Genomic DNA, 18,972 nt, shown 5'->3' with positions numbered 1-18,972 from the left:
TGGAGAGAAAAGGCAGGGGACAGAGGGCAAAGCAAGGTGGAAGTCCGGTATAGAGTCCGGTATCGGGGACACATGCAAAACATAGTTTTTTATCACTCCAGCTCATGATATCTGGCCAGATGGACTCAAGCAAGCTTTGTGCACCTCACAAAGCCCAAACTCAGCATCTACAACCCGCCCTGTTCCATCTTAAGACTGTGGCTAAAAACAGGCTCCATGGGTTCAACAGCAGCCAGGTATTTCCCTCCTGCCCCCTACTTTGTTCACCATCTAGCCTAACAAAGAGCTTTGGCGAACCTCAAAGCTTGCATGTTATTTTGCTGACCTTGGGGTTTTCCTAATAAAGGTACTGCCTTAATATGGATCCTTGCTATATTTATCTTGTCTTAGAACAGCCTCCCCCAATTTAGTGCCCTCCTGATATTTTGGACTTCAACTCCCATGGCCTCCAGCCCAGCCAGGAATGCTGGGGACTGTAGTCCAAAACATCTCACTGGCACCAGGTTGGAGGAGGCTGTCTTCGGGGGGGGGCGGGGAATGTCATAGTACAGTTATTCCCTTATAATTTAAGCTTCGTAAGTCAGGGGTAGGGAACTTGCAGCCCTCCAGATGTTGCTGAACTCCACCTTCCATCATCACCAGTAAGCATGATGGGAGTTGTAGTACATCTGGACGGCCACATGTTCCCTACCCCTGTTGTAAGTTATACACTTACACATCTTACCTAACCTACAGTGGGGGCTGGTGCCTCCAATTTCGGTGGGGCTGAGAATCCATTCCAGGTTTCAATCAGAACCAGTCAGAACTCTAAAGGACCCATTGAAGGTGCTGAACCCGATCCCCAAAATAAGTTCAGCGCCTTAGGTAGGTCCTTTAGAGTTCTGACTGGTTCTGATTGAAACCCAGAAGGGATTCACAGCCCCAGCGAAATCTGAGCCATCAGCTTCCACTGCTGTCTAGTCCAACCTTCGTCAACCTGGTGCCCCCTAGATGTTCTGGACTACAGCTCCCAGAATTCCTGGCTGGGCTGATAGGAGTTGAAGTCCAAACCATCTGGAGGGCACCAGGCTGGGGAAAGGTCTGTCTGTCTCTTAGTCATTTAGCTAGAATTTAAAAGGCCGCGCACCGACCTGAGAGCAAGTCCTCCGCAGAACTCAGCGGCTGGCAGCTCGCATAGCGTCGGGATCTGCTGGAAGTGGCCCGGGGAGGGGCCTGGAGCCCCGCGTCATCGCATGCAAATGAGCCCTGCCCGGGATTCCCCTTCTCCGGCCCGCCCAGCAGAGAGGCGCCGCCCGGCCAGTCTCCGCGGAGGAGGAGGAGGCGGCGGCATGCGGCGGGCGGAGCGTCCCCCGGATCCCAGCCCCTTGGAGCATCGTCTCGAACCGGAGCACTTTCGATTTCCTCCTCTTCCTCCGGTTTCCGCTCAGCAGACTGATCGCTTTGCCAGCTGGAGAGGCCAAAGGGGGTTCTTGCCCCCCTTTCTAGCCCAGGTGACACCCCTAAGGGGTCTTCTGAGGGGTGGGGGGACTGTCTCAGGGCAGCCTAGGGGGTGTCTTCGGCAAGATCCGCAGAATGGAGGCCGGCAGGACTTTGATTTCCAACAGGGCTCGGCCCGGGGACATATTTGCAACAGAAGACGTGGTGAAAGATGGTGCCTCTGAACATGTGCGGAGTTTGCTCTTTCTCGTTTATTTGTTTGCAGCGTTGATGCCCCGCCCGTTAAGCAAAAAACCCGAAACAAGCAAGAATCTTCCCCCAGAGCAGCTTACAAAAATAAGTAGCATGATAGTCCCTGCCCTCTAGCTTAGATTTAGATTGCAAGAGATGACACACAAGGAATAAAAGAGAGGGAGAGAGGATATATAAAATTTTAAAACCTATTTGAAGAGTTGGTGATGGTGACAGTCTGCTCCCTCTCCTGTTCACAGAGCAGTTGTTTGGAATGGCTTCTGCTTCCCAGTAACTGCCACCAGTTCAGTCCTTCTGGAATATGGGGGAGGGGGGAGAATCAGGTGGGTGGGTGTCCTTACAGCCCCAGGGTGTGGTAAGGAGCCAGTATGCCGATGAAAAACAGCATGAACTGAAATACAACTCTGCTTAAAATCCTTGTACAACAACGCTGTAAGGTAGACCAGGAGGAGGTAAAATGACGACATAGCCCAGTCACTGGGAGACAACGAGAGGCCACACCCTGTGCGTGGGTTTCCTGGGGGCGTTTGGCTGGCCGCTGTGAGAACTGCAATGCTGGCCTGTGAACCTTCTGGGTCTGATCCAGCAGGGCCCGTTCCATGCTGCCCCCTGTAGATATGAGACGGAAAAGGGGTCTCTGAGGGAATGCATAGCCCACCAGATGTCAGACTGCAACTCCCAGCATCCGCAGCCACCATACTCAGTAATGAGGGATGATGGGAGTTGCAGTCGAACAATGGCTGTAGCAGTGCTGGCTGGTTCCAGGTTTTCGCAGGCCCATGGGCAAAGTGCCCTCCATGGGCCGCCTCCCGCAGTGAATCCACTTTCTTGCTGCTGCCACCAGCTGCTTTTGCTCCTCCTCCCCTTTCATCATTGCTACCACATGCTCGCTCGACAGGCAGAGAGCCAGGGAGCAAGGAGGCCGTGGCATCTCCTGCGCCTCCTTCCTTCTCACCACCTCTGTCGCCTGGGCCAGAGCGAGAGGCAGGGGAAGAAGCAGGTTGCACTGGGGAAGAGGAGGAGCGAGTCCAGGGGGCTCTTGTCAGTGGTCCCCTGGTGGGCTGTGGGCCCTCAGCAGGTGCCCAGCCATGCCTGCCCTTGATGCCAGTCCAGATCTGGAGAGCCACACGTTCCCCATCCCTGATCGAAGACACACCAGAGACCTCCCAGTTCATTGCCCTGCTTTTGCTTTTGGGGTCCTCTACCATCTGCATCCAGCTTCCATGTCAAGGATTCCATATCCAGTCATCTCTTTTCTGCTAACGGACTTAGTGTTGTCACAGCCCCTTCTTGAGTCTCTGTCTCTCTCCCGGTTCGTCTTCACAGGCAGCTGTGACCCCTTGAAGGAAGATGGCAAACATTGAAGATTTGCCCGAAGACATCCTGCTGGATGTGCTGTCTCAGCTCCCCATGAAGGACCTGATCCACAACTGCCGGCTGGTTTGCTCACGGTGGCGAGATGTGGTGGATTTGCCAGCGCTGTGGAAGCGCAAGTTTCAACAGAAGGGTAGTGACCTTAAGAAGTCAAAGACATTCTATATCTTCTCCCACCTAGAGAAGAACTTAATCAAGAACGCTTGTGGCGAAGGTATGTCCCAGTTTACCTGGGAAGGAGAAAAAACCCCACCTCCCAGACACAAAGCAGATTCCCAAGAGCCTTTCTAGAACCATCTGGTATAGCTCTGCTGGGAATGTTCCACTTCAGAATGCAGGTTGATAGGAGATTGTAGGTTTCAATTCTCCCCCACATTAAAAACAACAACACTCCTTCATTGACCTAATTCACACAACACAACAAGCCATAGTATGGGTTGTTGAACTGTGTCAGCCACGCTAACAAACCATGTTTTTTTAATCACGAGCAACCCACAGTTCACAACCCAACAAACCATGGGTTCCCTTTCTGGGTTGTTTGTGGTTAACAAACCATGGTTCGTTAGCACAGCTGGGTTCACACAATACAACCACCCACGATTCAACGTCCATGGTTGAACGACAACCCACTCAACCCATACTCTGGCTTGTCTTGTGTGAACCCAGCCAGAGTGTGTAGAAAGCAACCAACCACCTCAGAATAGCTAGGCAAGACATTTTCTCCCTGAGACACTACTTTTCTGTGTGCAGGATGATGATGATTTTACATGGGGGAGCACTCAAGTATGTGATTTCTCCACCTGTGTTCAAAAATGGTACAGTCCAAGGACAGCTGGATAGCACAATCTTTCTGAATGAGAGATCACCTCTTAGAAGTCCATTGTTACTTACAGCAAAAGGGAGAAAAATATGTTTCACTGCAAACTGAAAGGAATTACTCAAAGTGGAGAGATGATTAATATGATTAAATTAAGGGCTTATATACCTTATTCCACACACATTTCTCAGTTATATATCAATGTAAATGCCATTGCTTCCCACAAAGAAATCTGGAAATTCTCTTTTTGGGCAGAGGATTCTAAACTAGCAACTCCTTGCCAAATTCATAGAACTCAACTTAAATTTTATTTAAAAGATTTATATACCACCATGCAGCAAAGTTTCCAGGACCATTTGCCAAAATAAATAAATACATCCAGGATTTGCTGAGGGAGAGGAAACTAGTATTACATTGGATAGTCAGTAGATATAGGTAAGAGAAAACAGAAATATAATAATTTAAGAGCATGCTTTATAGTTCTATATAACCCTTTTAAAGTTTGATTCCTTCAGCACATACTTGATTGTACAATTAACTGTTGAATTTTCTTGTTCCTTTCAGCCATGCTGTGACCACTTTAGTAAACTGCCCATCCTGTTTACTATTTAAGTGGAAACAAACTTTGCTATGACTCTGATCCTTAGGCTAGGATCTGAAGTCTTTCCCTCTCTCCTGACAGGGACTATCCCATCTGCTACAGCCACCCCCTCCAAGCCTCTTCCTCCACTGCCCCTCTTTCTGTTTTTTCCCCTCCCACAGAGGGCTTGGACTTCTGGGACATCAAGACATCTCCACAGGGCCAGTGGAAAACTAAGGAATTATCAAGAGCAGATTCATCAAAACTCCAGAAGTGGGACTTTCTTCAGAGGAATTATTATGTGGAAATTGAAGATATACCCTATCAGCAGGTGAAAAGATGCTTTGCCGCTTATAACGGGTGAGGATCATAGTGATATCTGAGCTGAAAATCAATTGTAGAGGGGGAAGAGGGTCTCCATATTTCCTGTGGGGGGAAAAAGGACAAAGAGACACAGAGAAAGACACACACACACACACAGCCTGAATCTACACATAGCAGTTTTACCATTATCATACTGCAATGATAACGCTTGGTGCACATGATACCAATGGGTATGATAACGGTAAAACTGCTATATGTAGATTCAGCCAGAGAGAAAGAGACATATAGATACATCTACTCTTTTCCCCCTTTTCCCCTTTTCTCCATCCCATGCAATGATTACAAAAGAGAACATCAACTGACATAAACGAATTCAATCTAATCACTTATTTTTGTCAATGAAAATCCATAAAGGAACAGACATTTCAAGCAAAAACAAACACCGTCTTCAACACAGAAGTCCCAGATCTAACTCATTTTTAGAGTTTAAAGCTTAAGAACATAAGAAGACAGGGTTAGGGTCAAGGGTAGTCACAGTTGAGCATGTTAGGTATGTTTGGGCACTTGCTGAGGGCCCATACCCCTGCAGGGGCCCAAGGAAAAGAGCCCCCTGAACTCGCTCCTCCTCTTCACCGTGGCAACCTGCTTGTTCACCTCCCTCTCACCCCGGCCTAGATAATGGTGGTGGTGAGAAGAAGAGCAGCAGATGCCACGGCCAGCTTGCTCCCTGGCTCTCTGCCTGTCAAGCAAGCAGCAGCCATGATGAGAAAGAGCAAGAGCAAGAGCAGCTGGTGACCATGGTGGTGAGAAGGTTGACTCACGGAGGGAGGGGTCCATTGCTGGTGTTTTGCCCAAGGGCCTGTAAAAAAAGGCAACTACAGGCAGGGCTCGATAGCAGGGTCTGAACACTGGGATAACGATGATGGTTCCGAATGATTTTCATTTGTGCCGCAGGCTCTGCGTCAAGTCTCAGCTCATCACCTTGAAGGATGAAGGTTACTGGGATGAGCTGATGGACGAAGGCAGACCCACCATTGCAGTGAAGGACTGGTGAGTGCCAGAGAGTTCCAACCTGGCCACAGACAGGCGGGGGCCCATGTGGCGAGACACGAGTTCTCAACAGAGCTGTGTGAGGTCCCAAAGATGGTGGCGGTTAGAAGGGTGGAGGGAGCAGTCCTGTGTACTTGGGCTGCAGGACCTTGGACAGCTCCAAAGCTTCCAACTTGCTCCAACAGTGACCTAACCCAGGCTGAGCGCTTATGTACCTGTGCAAGCTTTGAAAACCCTGCCAGGCTGTCCCTTTCTAGGATCAGATTGTAATAATCTGGTTCAAAAATTTATTGGGGCTTTTAAAATGTAAATAACCATGATCTCTTTAGAACAGGTGTTTACAATCCCCAAAGTGGAATTTGTAGGCTGTGATTCAATTCACCCTTGGATCCCAATAGCACCATTACTTCCTAAATAGATACTCATCTATTTTAAGTTCTGATTTTAAAGCATTTCTTAACAAAAAGCAAAACACATTCAAGAAAATTGTAGACAGAAGATGGTACTGTGGTGCTAGTTAACAAAGTTTAGAACAGGAAGATAGAAACACAACTTACATGCAATAAAGAGATCCAGAAATTTGCTTCTTTCCCCCTTTTAGGGCGCAATCCTGTGGCCACTAGTCAGTGGCTAGACGGCCGTAGGATAGGTTGGTTCCTGGAGAACTGACCCCCACCCCCTCCTGCGCCGCCTCGTGGGCAGCACGGATCAGCCCCATGCTCCGTGATTTGTAAGAGCAGCATGGAGCGGCAAAAACGGGGCGTTCCTGGGGCGGGCTGGGGAGGTCGGAAATGCCGGTACAATGCTTCCTACGTGTCATCCAGCCGCTGCTTCCCACGCTCCAAGGTCCCACGGCTAGACAGCTGAAATCGGCTTTCTAGCTGTGAAAGCAGGGCAGGGGAGGCGAGGAGGAGATCCGCTCCTTGCCACTCTTCCTGCCCTGCACTGGATAGGCAGTCACCCCTGGTGTTGGAGGCGACCTTCGATCCCCATAGGATTGTTTCTTTAATTGAGCACAACTTCAGATCCCAGTACCACAGCTACTTTCTTGAAAAATAAGGTATTCACACAATCTCAGTGACAGGCTATTTTATGCTGCTGGGAGTGGGAGGGAGGAAGAGGAACACCAGTGTGGCGTTGTGGAATGTTGGACTCAGGAGGCCCAGCTTCTAGTCCCCAATCAGCCATGAAGCTCACTAGGTGACTTTGGGCCAGTCACTGACTCTCAGGCTTTGTTTGGACAATCTGAGGGGGAAAAGAGGCCACTGTGGCTTCTTCACCCCTGCGCAACCACCATTTGCTTAATCACCTGCAACACCATGCAGAATACTGTGTCATTCAAACCCAGCATGCTGCATGGCAGAGGTGGCTTCTTACCCACCCCACAGCCCCTACTACAAGCCAATCCCTACTATAGACATGTGTTGGGGGTGGAGGAAGAAGCCACAGTGGCTTCTTTTCTCCCTCTGATCATTCAAACATGGTCTCAGGGGCTGTTCACACAACATGCTAACTCACACTCGGTGGCTGAGTGTGGATTGTTGTTGAACTGTGGGTTAGCGTGTTGTCTGAACCCAGGACATTTTCCGCAGGGTGGCTTGTTAGCCATGCAGTGTGGCTTGTTAGCCCCCCTGAACAACCCAACATCAAACCATGGATTCTTAAGGTGGCTTGTTTGAGAAAAAGAAGCCACACAGCATGGTTAACAAGCCACCCTGTGGAAAATGACCTGGGGTCAGAGAACACACTAACCCACAGTTCAACAAACAACCCACGGTCCAACAACAACACACACTCAGCCACTTGTGCGAACCCAGCTGCAGACTGAGTTTACACCACACAACAACCCACCATGGGCAGCCAGCCATGGTAGATTGTCGTGTTGTCTAAACCTGGTGCATTTTCTGCAGGGTGGCTTATTTTTCTCAAAAAGCCACCCTGAGAAACCTAGCCTGTTCTAGGGTTGTGTCAGAAATGGATCATCCTTTCCCTTCGCAATCAACACTACAGGAGATAAAGCTTGAAGCTAAGGCGGCTTTATTTTACTAGAGACTAGCCTCTGTACAAATGCAGACTCAAGGAAACTCTCAGACTGCCCCAGGCCCTAAATAACCAATCAACAATTTCTAAGCAGAGGAGACAAACCTCTGAGAAAGGTAGAGAAGTTGTGGGTAGTTTGGGTATGAACCTCATGGCCAAGCTTGCTTCACAGTGATGCCCCTTCCTTTATGTGGCTCCCTCCTACGTTGGCTTCCAAGGGTAGTTATCCAGGCGGAGCGTCTGAGCCCTGCCCCGAACTTTTCCCACTTAGCTTTGTGATGCACCCTGGCATCTCTCAAGTCATGCCCCTCTTCCTCCTCCTTCTCCGAAACTTGAGTTCTCATGGTGGAGGGAGGGGGCACGGACTCAGCCTGGGCCATCTGTTTGTCAAGGCCTTCGGAGGAATCTCTCCTGACCTCTAGGCGCTCTAAGGAGGGTCCCTCCTCCATGGTTTGATCTAGCAGTTCTAACTCAGACATCTGAAAGGGCTGGGGATCAGCCCTGATAGGTTGTTTATACCAACGGTGGATTGTCGTGTTGTCTGAACCCAAGAGAGTGATTTTATCGTGTGTTACTGGGATCGGCTAGAGAGCCACTTGGCAAGAGCGACTAAGAAACCCATGCCACCCTTCGCGATCACATCAGTGCTGCCTCCAACCTCCTTTGTCACTGACTGCCCAACACTGATGCCCAAATTGCACTTTGGAGGGATTATCACTTGTTCGCCACTTAAAGAAACAAATTGAGGCTTCAGGAGTACGTAAATGGGGCCATAATTTTATTGTAACTCACCGGCCAAATCCGGCCCACTGAAGCTCCCTTTCTCCTAACCACTGATCATCTGGTAGTTTCTCAGCTTTTGAACAGCTCCCCCTGCCCCCCTCTTCTAAAAGGCTGAAATGCCTCTTAGTTACTAGCAGGAAGAGATTTCAGCTAAAATAAGCCGGTGGTTTTGGCCCTGCTGATCTCTGGGATGCAACCCCCAAGAGCTTTTGCAAAATTGAATTCAGCACTCAGGCTGAAGGGGTCTGACACCCCTGCTTTATTGGCCGTGCGGAGATATATGAAAGCCGCCATAGCTCTCCACGGAGGCTGAGATGGGTTATCACCACATCTCTGCCGTGGCAATTTAGAGTGGCAACCAATTCAAATGTGATACCAGAAGTGCCAATCAGGATCGCACTAGGAGCCCATTAAGTGTATTTTTAATATCTCTAAGGAGTTTCTCTACCAGGTCTCCTGAATAAACCAAGGAAGCAGCATCACAATGTTCTCCCTTCACATCTCCATCTTGAGGCTCAGGGCCAGGCGTGGTGTGCCTGACTCATGCTTGCTGTCTTTTTTGTCCAATCTGCCCCTAAAATAGGTTTTACAGTGACCTCAGCAACAGCTATCAACTATGTGTGAAGTTGCTGTCAGCAGACTTCAAGGTCATCCGAGAATACTGTTCCAAAGATTTGTACAAATGCGATTCGGACGATGAAGGATGGCGTGAGGTAACAGTAGGCCTGGGTGCAAAGGGCGTGTCTTGGGCTGGGGTCCAATAAGTACAGCCTGGGGTCATATCATGAAGCTGATTGGTGGGAGATTCAGGACAGGTAAAAAGGACTTCTGCACACAGCGCATAGTTAAACTACGGAATTGGCTTCGGCGGGATAACTAATAATACCCTGTAAGACAGAAACAAAATTCAAAGTGATCTTGATAGGCTGGAGCGCTGGGCTGAAAACAACAGAATGAAATTTAACAGGGATAAATGCCAAGTTTTGCACCTAGGAAAAAGAAACCAAATGCAGTTACAAGATGGGGGATACTTGGCTCAACAATACTAAAAGCGAGAAGGATCTTGGAATTGTTGTCGATCACAAGCCAACAATGTGACGTGGCTGCAAAGAAGGCAAATGCTAGTTTGGGCTGCATTAACAGAAGTATAGCTTCCAAATCATGTGAAGTACTAGTTCCCCTCTACTCAGCACTAGTTAGGCCTCATCTGGAGTACTGTGTCCAGTTTTGGGCACCACACTTTAAGAAGGATGCAGACAAGCTGGAGAGGGTTCAGAGGAGGGCAACAAAGATGATCAGGGGACTGGAAACAAAACCCTGTGAGGAGTGACTGAAAGAACTGGGCATGTTTAGCCTTGAGAAGAGAAGACTAAGGGGAGATACAATAGCGCTCTTCAAGTACTTGAAAGGTTGTCACAGAGAGGAAGGCCAGGATCTCTTTTCGATCATCCCAGAGTGCAGGACACAGAATAGTGGGCTCAAGTTACAGGAAGCCAAATTCCCGCTGAACATTAGGAAAAACTTCCTGTTAGAGCAAGATAACAATGGAACCAATTACCTAGGGAGGTGGTGGGCTCTCCCAGACTGGAGGCATTCAAGATGAAGCTGGACAGCCATCTGTCAGGGATGCTTTGACTTGGATTCCTGCATTGAGCAGGGGGTTGGACTCAGTGGCCTTATAGACCCCTTCCAACCCTACTATTCTATGATTCTATGACAAGATATTATGATGGGCACCAATTTGGAATGCTTTAAGATGAGGATAAGGCTATCAATGTCCTGATGGCTATATGCAACCTCTATTATCAGAGGCAGAATGCCTATGTACACCAGTTGCTGAGGGACATAGCCAGGAGGGTGCTATTACACTCATGTCATGGCCTCCTTGTGGGTTTCCAATTGAGGCAGCTGGTTGGTCAATGTGTGAAAAGAATGCTGGACCTTGATCTGATCCAGCAGGACTCTTTATGTTATGTTCCTTCTTGTCTTCAGGTTTCGTATACTTTTCACAACTTTCCTCCTGGAGTCCGCCACATCTACTTCCAACACCAAGGCGAAAAGTTTAATTGGTGGCAATCCAGGTGTGGCATGAGCATAACCAGATGCATGGGAATAACCAAAAGGATGAGATCAAAAAGTATGAGAATAACCAAAAGCAGCATCACCATTGGCCCATTTTCTTTGGACAAAACCATGTATGGCAGAGAGGGCAGAGACCTTTCAAGCTGTGTCCAATGTCCCTGCCGTGGCAACTATATCCACTGGTAAAAAAGTCCCCTTGGAGCATCTTCATTCTCTTATGCAAATCCTGGGTGGAGTTCCCCCACCCCCTAAATTTGTTCCCAGTTGTGGTTCCAACTTGTGATGTCCTCTACTACTCTTAAGCTGTATGTTTGTATGTGCTGTCTCCAAGTGTTTAAACAAGCATTTCTGGAATATGCAAAGAAGATGCAAGACTTTTAGGATCTTTATGGATGGGCCAGGTGAGATGAAGATGGAAGATATCTCTTGAACTGAGATAATTTCAGGTACCAAAGGCTCCTCTATTTTCTCAGTGGAGGGAAACATAACCAAGCATTAACTCCCAGGCAAGGTTTTTGCTACCACTGAGTGAATAAAATAATAATGATTTCGTGATCAGCTAATAATATGACAGACTGTTCTCTCTTGCATTGCTTGGCCTTTTAGTTTTATTTTGGGTGGGGAGGAAGTCCTTCACACCGCACTGAGGGTGTATTTATCCCTACCTACTGAGATGACGGCTTTATACTTGTAACAAAGTGGACTCTGACCCATGAAAGCTGCTGCCAATGTAAACAGTGTTAAATCTTCTAGGTACGAGCAGACTCCTGGTTGTGTATTCTGCAAAATATTCAAATGGTTTTTCCTTTGTAGTTTATGTCTCTTGCTGTCAGGGTCCACACAGAATTGTCACAGCCTACATTCCGTTGCCATTTGACCCAATGTTTACACACATGGCTATGTGGGGGAATTGTAAACACATACAGACTTAATTTCCAATTGAGGATAAAAGTGAGAAATTAAGGATTTTGGAGGCATCTGCTGCTGGGCTGACAGATACCAATTCAAAAAAAGAATGTCATGGACACCTGCCAAAACTGACAGACAATCGCTTTTTCAAGGTCTCAGAAAAAAAAAAGTGTGTTGGGCTGATTTAGTTGATCACTGTGGAAAATTTTCTTTAAAAAAATTCCAGCCAATTTCCATCATAATTTACCTTTAGAATCAGCCACCCACCTCAGTCTGCATTAACTGTTTCTACCTGCTCTTCTGGAGGGAATAGCCTACAGTCTGGACTATGAGGTCATCCATCACCGCACCGAAATCTGTTTTAGATGTGGAGCAGTGTACAAATATTGTAAATAATACAATTAAAATCCACTGTCATGGCCCAAGAGAGACTGCCAGAAACACACTCTGATATCCCTAGTGTATTGCCCCTTATTTGTGAACAGCTTTGGGAACCACTTGTGGCTGAAAAATAGGGTATAAATATAATAAATCAGTACCTTTATATCTTGCCTTTTGTCCAGGTTTGAGCTCAGAATAGCAGACGGGGGTTTCCTGGGTGGTCTCCTGTTCAGGTTCACAACTGCGTCGCTTCAGCCATGTAGCTCCACATGTGGTTTCAGATCATAGGCTTTGGGGCCTAACTGGTTAGCAGAATCTTCCCCAAGCTATGCTGGCTGAAGGATGCTGGGAGTTGTAGACAAACACATCTAGAGAGGACCCAGTTGGGGAAGGCTCAGTTAGCAATTTACTTGCATATGATAAAACTGAAAAACAGCACCATAATTTTACATGTTGTATATAAATGATCACAAGCACTTTTTTCCAGTAGTGAAAATTAGTTGACCTGAAATATTGGATTAGTAACAGGAGTCAATAAAGCCCATTTATGGTGCAACTCTATGTCTGTCTGTCTATTCAGAAGTAAACTCTGTTGGGTTCAATGGGGCTTACTACCAGGTAAGTATGTATAGGATTGCAAATTAAATGTGGTTTAAAAGTTACGTTCAAAATATGTAAAGCTTCTCTTTTATTACTGGGGGATGTTGCCAGTGGACTAGCATTCAATATCAGATACCTTATGGGAGCAATGAAATGAACTTGAATTACTCCTAACAGACATGAAGCAATCACGTATCAGTTCCCCTCTTGGAATGACATGGTTATCTTTGAGTTTATTATTGAAGTTAGATTCTTGGATGAGAGAGTTCTAAACATGGGGCCTATGGTGTTGTAAGGCACCTGTAGACCTTTTTTTCTGTAGGGTGACATCTAAATGCTGTACATTAAAAAAGAAATGAATAGGACTTTACCACCTCCTTCTTCACGTTGGGGAACTGTTCAAAAATCAAAGCCCATGTGAAAAGCAAGTTTTCATGCCTTCATTCCAACATGCTAGGGTTGTTGTTGTTTTTACGTTTCTTTCATGTGTGTATTGGTACACAATACATAACTCCCAAGGTAAAAACTGAGGTAGTACAGTCCCCTGTGTGAGGACTGTACCACCTTGCAAATGAATCACTCCAGGAATGTTGCCCTGCTCACCAACCCCCCTCATATTGTCCAGTTATGGATGAAAACACATTTAGAATGCAGGTTTACACAGTTGTACTTTATTGGCACAAAATAATAGACTACAGCACAGCATCTAAAGAGGGGTACAACTTGTGCATTTTGCTTTGTATTTAATAAAATAACTACATTGAGCATTCACCCTAGTGTTTTAAGCACCCATTTTTCCTTCTTCCAAACCCATGACTGGTTTTATGCTCAACATTAATGCTTCCCCCTAGTTTCTCTTTCTCTCCACTCCGTGTCAGCATGGAAAACTCTCCCAGATACACAAACTTATATTTTGTAATATCCCATTCCTATTACAATACTCTGTTCCTACAGAGTCTAAGATAGTTTCTTTGGGCCCTTCTATGCAAATTCAGTCAGAAACATGCTATAAGTGTGTGATCACCACAAGCATCAGTTACAATCTGGTTTGGGCTGAGTTTTGAGATGGGCAAGTTAAGTCAACCAAAGAGCAACAGTCCATTGGTTCCTAGATGCTCTGCACCTTCCCAAACCTAAGCAAGGTCACTTGGGGTCACAAACGTGAATTCACTAGAGCTCGGCCACACTACCAAGTTACGTTCCTTTCCAAGTATCTTGAAAAATAAGTCTTTCTGTACGTTTGCCAAGGCATCCCCCAAAGACCAAATTATCCTTAGCCAGAATTTGGTCAGTATGCTTCTATTTTGTTTTAAACCACTCTGGAACCCCCATTGTGGTTTCATCATGGCTCATCTACCCCCTCATCCAACACACAACAGCAGCTGTAAATCAGCTTAAAACAACGTTTAATATACAGTTACGTTTTCTCATTTACAGTTCAAATAAAAAAATATTTGACAAAGGCAGTCCCCACCTACCCCATCACAACAGTCCTACTTTCTCCTACCCCACCCCTCACTTTTAAGAAGAACAAGCTTGGAATGCAAACGCCTCTAAAAGGAAAGGCTGCAGATGCTTCATCACAAGTCTTCTTATTACCAGAAAGGACACCTGAAGGAAGAAAGTAAAGGACACCAGATGTGAAACAGTGGCCCAAAATTCAGCCACGATATCCCACACAGCATGGCAAATCTACTTCTGGAGCCAAGATGAGCTTCTAAGCCAGTTTGTGGTAAGGACACAAGGGGAAAGTCTGCTGTTCCAAGGGAAAAAGAGGTTAAAAAAATCCAACGGGAATGTTCCAAAACCGCTTTTTGGATCTCAGACAATGCACTTCAAAATGTGAACACTAAAAAATGAGTGGGAAGATGAATATACTTCTTCATATAGCACATAATTAACTATGTAATTCACTACCACAAGATTTGCTGATAGCCACCATCTTAGATGTCTTTAAAGCAGGAACAGGCAAATTCATGGAGGATACAGCTATCATTGGCAACTTATTATAGCGGCTGTACATTACCTCCAGTATCAGAGGCAATATGCCTATGTACACCAGTTGCTAGGGAACATGAGTGGGAGGGTCCTATTGCACTCATGTCTTGCTTGTGGGCTTCCCAATGGGGCATCTGGTTGGCCACTGTGGGAACAGAATGCTGCCCTAGAGAAGCCTTGTTCTGAACCTTCAGGGCTCTTACGTGCAACTGAGTGAGCTGTCCTTTATTCCACATGCCAGAGCATGCAGGACTGCTGGACAGAAGTTGGAACTGGCCAGTAGAGAGCAGCAGTGGTCTGTCTACAGATTAATGTGCTCGTTTGAGCAATTAAACAAGGAGAACTCATAAGAACAGATCATATACATGGGTTCACAAAAGAGAGGCTGGCAGTGTTTCAATGAAGACTTCTCTAAAATATACTAATGCCGAGGCAGTCTCCAGCAGCAAAGGGATGATGGGTAGGGAATGAACATAGGGCCGTAGCTCAGTGGCAGAGCACATACTGGGCAGGCAGAAGGTCCCATATTCAGTCTCTGGCATCTCCAAGTAGGGCAGGATGAACCCCTGCCTGAAACCCCGGAGAGCCGTTGCTGCCAGTCAGTGTCAACAGTACTGGGCTAGATGGACCAAGGGTCTAACTCAGTATCCTAACTAGCCATTTTATTAATTTAAAACATTTATAAATCACCTTTAAAGGTCAAAACATCTTAAGGCAACTTCCAACGGGTAAATTCACAATATATAATCCATATTCCTTTAAAATCATAAAACATTCTAACAAAATAAACAGCAAAAATCAGCAACACTAATCGTAATCAATATTCAGCTCAGTAAAATTATCAAAGACAGCATTAAAAAGCAATTAAATTAATAAAATAAATACTTACTTCCTTTATGAGAAGGGAATATTAAACAAATGGGTATTAAAGGCCTGTGTCTTTAGGTGTCTCAGAGCAGAGAGGGTGAATAGCAAGCTGTTTTCAAAGCTAAGCTCAAAAAGGTACGAACTCACCATCCAATGTAGCACTGACAAAGGTTCTCGTGCGAGGTGGCCTGCTTAATGAGCAGTTCCACTTGTGTGGGCACATCCAGTGTTTCATCGTGGGAGAAGTCTCGCCCTTTGGAAACAGAGAGAATAATTAGGGGGTTCACAAGCTCATCAGCACATGTGGCTGTTCTTGAACAGAACCAAATATAAAAGGAATGGGGTGGAGATGTTTATAATAAAAACGAAGAAGGCAAATAGAATTTCTCTATTATGAATTTTGTAGAATGTCTCCCGCTCCCTGAAAAAGACCCTGCCCTTTCCCCCTTGCTTGGAATAGCCTCACAGGACACCTGCATGACGCCACCTCTGTGACTTCATTAAAATCCCTCCTCAAAACCCACCCTTTCTGTGATGCCTCTGGCTCATTCCCATGCCCTACTGTCACTAAACATGCACAATTCAAACAACCTGATGTTACTTCCCTGTTTACCCTCCCTCCCTCCACTGCCCTCTGTCACTCCCCTGTGTCCTTAGAATATACGCCCCTTGGGGCAGGGATCTGTCCTCTTGTACTCTGTAATCTGCTATGCACAATGATGGTACTGTATCAACAACTATACACACTGTAAAAGCATCTGCATTCTGTGTGTGTGTGTGTGTATGTGTGTGTCATGCCACAGGACAATGATCCTAAACATGCAAGCGGGCCTACAAAAGAATGGCTGCGGAAAAGAAATTCCGTGTTTTAGAATGGCTTAGTCAAAGTCTGGACCTAAACTCCATCAAAATGTTGTGGCAGGACCTGAAGTGAGCTGTTCGTGCAAGGAAGCCCTCAAATGTCATCAAGTTGAAGCAGTTATGTAAGGAAGAATGGGCCAAAATTTCTCAAAACTGATGATAGGCTGACCAGCAGTTATAGGAAACACTTACTTGAAGTCATTGCTGCTCAAGGGGGATCTAAAGGCTCACATACTTTTTCACACATGGATACTGAATGTTCAATCAGTTGTGGATAAATAAATGTTGAAAAGGCATCATGTTTGTGTGTCATTTGTTTAATCAGGTTATCTATTGTTCTTTATCTAGGATTATGGGGTTAGATTAAGATCTAGTAACATTTTAGGCTGGAAATATGTGACAATCCTAAGGGGTTCACAAACTTTTTCTCACCACTGTAACTTACCAGTAAGCTTATCACGGACTCTGTTGATAATCTGTATGGCCTTCTTATTCAGGGCCTCTGGTTTCACAAGACCATCCCCTACTAGAAAGCAGAAACAGGGACAACATTTAAACTCGAATGCCCAAATATATAAATTTCTGCTTCCTCCTCTAAATAGCTGTGTTGGTATATCATAAAACCAGTTCCCTTGAAACTGGTTAAAATGGGGAGAAATTCTACCAGTTATAGCTTACTTTCTCCAGTTCTGGCCATCCCATTTTCATATATAGAACAGAGCAACTAAAGTGATCAGGGGTTGGAGAACCCTCCCTGCGAGAAAAGGTTAAAGTGCTTAGGGCTTTTTATTTTAGAAAAAAGATGACTACTGGGGAACACGATGGAGGTTGAGAAGTTTATGTACGGTAGACAGTAGATAGAGAAAGATTCTTTTCCCTGTCTCATAATACTGTAATTTGGGATCACCCAGCAAAACTGATGGGCAATATATGCAGGCAGACAAAAGAAAGTGCCTATTTACACAACACAGAATTAGCAATTTGCCTCCTCAATATGTTGTGATGACCGTTAGCTTAGATCAGGGGTGGGAAGAAAGTAGATTTTCAGACGTTTTGAACTCCCAGCCTCCCTGACCACTGGCCATGTTGGCAGAGCCTTCTGGGAGTTGAGGTCCAAAACATCTGGAGATCTACGTTCTGCCCACCTCTGGCAGAACGTATTATTTTATTTTATAAAGTTATTAAAATTATATTTTAATTATATTTTATAACTTTATTTTATAAAGTTATAAAATTATTATATTATTTTATAAAGGATTTCATAAAGGATTAGCCTTATCCTCCATGAATCTTTCTATCAGTGTCTAGTACCCCAGATAAATTTATTTAAATTTTTAAAGTAGAATCTGCATTTTAGAGGCAGTATACGTCTGAATACCAGATCCTGGAAACGTATGCTAGGGGAGGAGCGTGGCCTTCAATCCCTCCTTAGGGGCTTCTTGGAGGTGTCTGGTTGGCTACTGTGGGAAATGGGGAGGTGCCATAGCTCAGTGGCAGAGCCCCTTCTTTGCATACAGAAGGTCCCAGGTTTGAACCCCAGCATCTCCAGGTCAGACTGGAAATATTCCTCCCTAAAACCCTGGAGAGCTGTAGCTGCCAGTCAGTGTCAGCAATACTGGGCTAGGTGGACCCCAATGGTCTGACTCAGTAGAAGGCAGCTTCCTGTGTTGCTATGGGACCTGGGTTAGATGGATCTTTTGGTCTGATCCAGGACTTCTCTTCTTACATCCTCCAACTTATACTACCAGAAGAAGTTCACCTTCCACATTTTGGGCATTTGGACAAGAAGCATGCTATGAAATGCAGGAGATTCAAACATATTATTTATTTTTTAATATTTATATACCATGTCCCATTTTAAAGAAAACCCTGAAAACGTTTACAACAAACGATCAGATAAGACATCATTATGTAAGCACAATAATATCGAAGCGACTTAATGGTTGGGAAAAGTCAGGGTAAACGTACTGAAGGAATGGATGGATTCAGGCACGGTGGTCCCAGGTTTCTTATGGGCAGTTTCTCCGAGCTCCACACTGTCCAACATTTCTAATAAAAGAGCAGAATGGTCAGCCATAACGACAAAACATTATCCACCCTGTGACAAGCCTCCCTGGCCCCCCGTTCCAAGTGGCCACCATGCTGCTGGCTCTTTGTAAGAGTTAGGCTTCACTTATCAGCCACTTTATTCCCACAGAGCAAGACAGACAATGACCCGGTTCACACATCATTATGAATGAAGTGGGACTGAGCAAATGCACTAGTTCTCACCACCCGATTGCTCCTGCTGCAGCTGGGCAGAGCGGGACAACCCAGGGATGGAGCATGGGTTCTACTATGGGTTCTAATTCTGGGTTGTCTCTCCCCCAACAACCCCCAATTCTGGGTTTGGACATCCCAATAAACAACACAGGGACCAAGTGTCCCTGGGCTGTTTAGCTCAGAGGGAGCCAGAATGCTTGCTCTTGCTCATTCAAGACTGCCCAAGGTTTAAACAAACCCTGGGTAGCTGTGATGTGTGAACTGGGCCAATAGCTTTATTGAGGCTAACTAGCTTTGGCTGGCGGGACTGAGAGGCACAGTCCTGTGCAGCTTCGGGACAAACGTCTGTCCGTCT

At 45.9% G+C, this 18,972-nt stretch overlaps 2 protein-coding genes across 10 annotated transcripts in view; one reads left to right on the top strand and one right to left on the bottom strand.

The window, feature by feature from the left end:
- Nucleotides 1–1,307: 1,307 nt before the first annotated feature.
- LOC146335290 (F-box only protein 44-like) lies at nt 1,308–13,393 on the top strand. Of its 2 annotated transcripts, none has more exons than XM_084822377.1 (6): nt 1,308–1,490; nt 3,016–3,277; nt 4,643–4,820; nt 5,739–5,834; nt 9,241–9,370; nt 10,650–13,393. In XM_084822377.1, the coding sequence occupies exons 2-6, from the start codon at nt 3,040–3,042 to the stop codon at nt 10,923–10,925; spliced, it is 918 nt and encodes a 305-aa protein (XP_084678503.1). In that variant the 5' UTR covers nt 1,308–1,490; nt 3,016–3,039; the 3' UTR covers nt 10,926–13,393. The 2 variants fall into 2 exon arrangements, with proteins under 2 accessions (XP_084678503.1, XP_084678505.1); XM_084822379.1 differs by having other exon boundaries at nt 1,367–1,665.
- The window catches only part of MTOR (mechanistic target of rapamycin kinase), a 119,395-nt gene continuing 113,701 nt past the window's right edge, over nt 13,279–18,972 (bottom strand). For all 8 annotated transcript variants that reach the window (XM_084822366.1, XM_084822367.1, XM_084822365.1 and 5 more), the window contains 4 exons: nt 18,324–18,404; nt 16,801–16,881; nt 15,642–15,747; nt 13,279–14,240 (listed from right to left, as the gene is read on the bottom strand). In XM_084822366.1, the coding sequence (XP_084678492.1) occupies nt 14,225–14,240; nt 15,642–15,747; nt 16,801–16,881; nt 18,324–18,404 (284 nt within the window). In that variant the 3' untranslated portion in view covers nt 13,279–14,224. The remainder of the gene's footprint in view (nt 14,241–15,641; nt 15,748–16,800; nt 16,882–18,323; nt 18,405–18,972) is intronic.

Source organism: Heloderma suspectum, chromosome 15, assembly GCF_057233095.1.
Source record: "Heloderma suspectum isolate Gila_16-S chromosome 15, 16-S_ref, whole genome shotgun sequence".
NCBI lineage: Eukaryota > Metazoa > Chordata > Lepidosauria > Squamata > Helodermatidae > Heloderma > Heloderma suspectum.
Note: the sequence above shows the minus strand (reverse complement) of the source record. Positions and strands in the feature narration are given on the sequence as shown.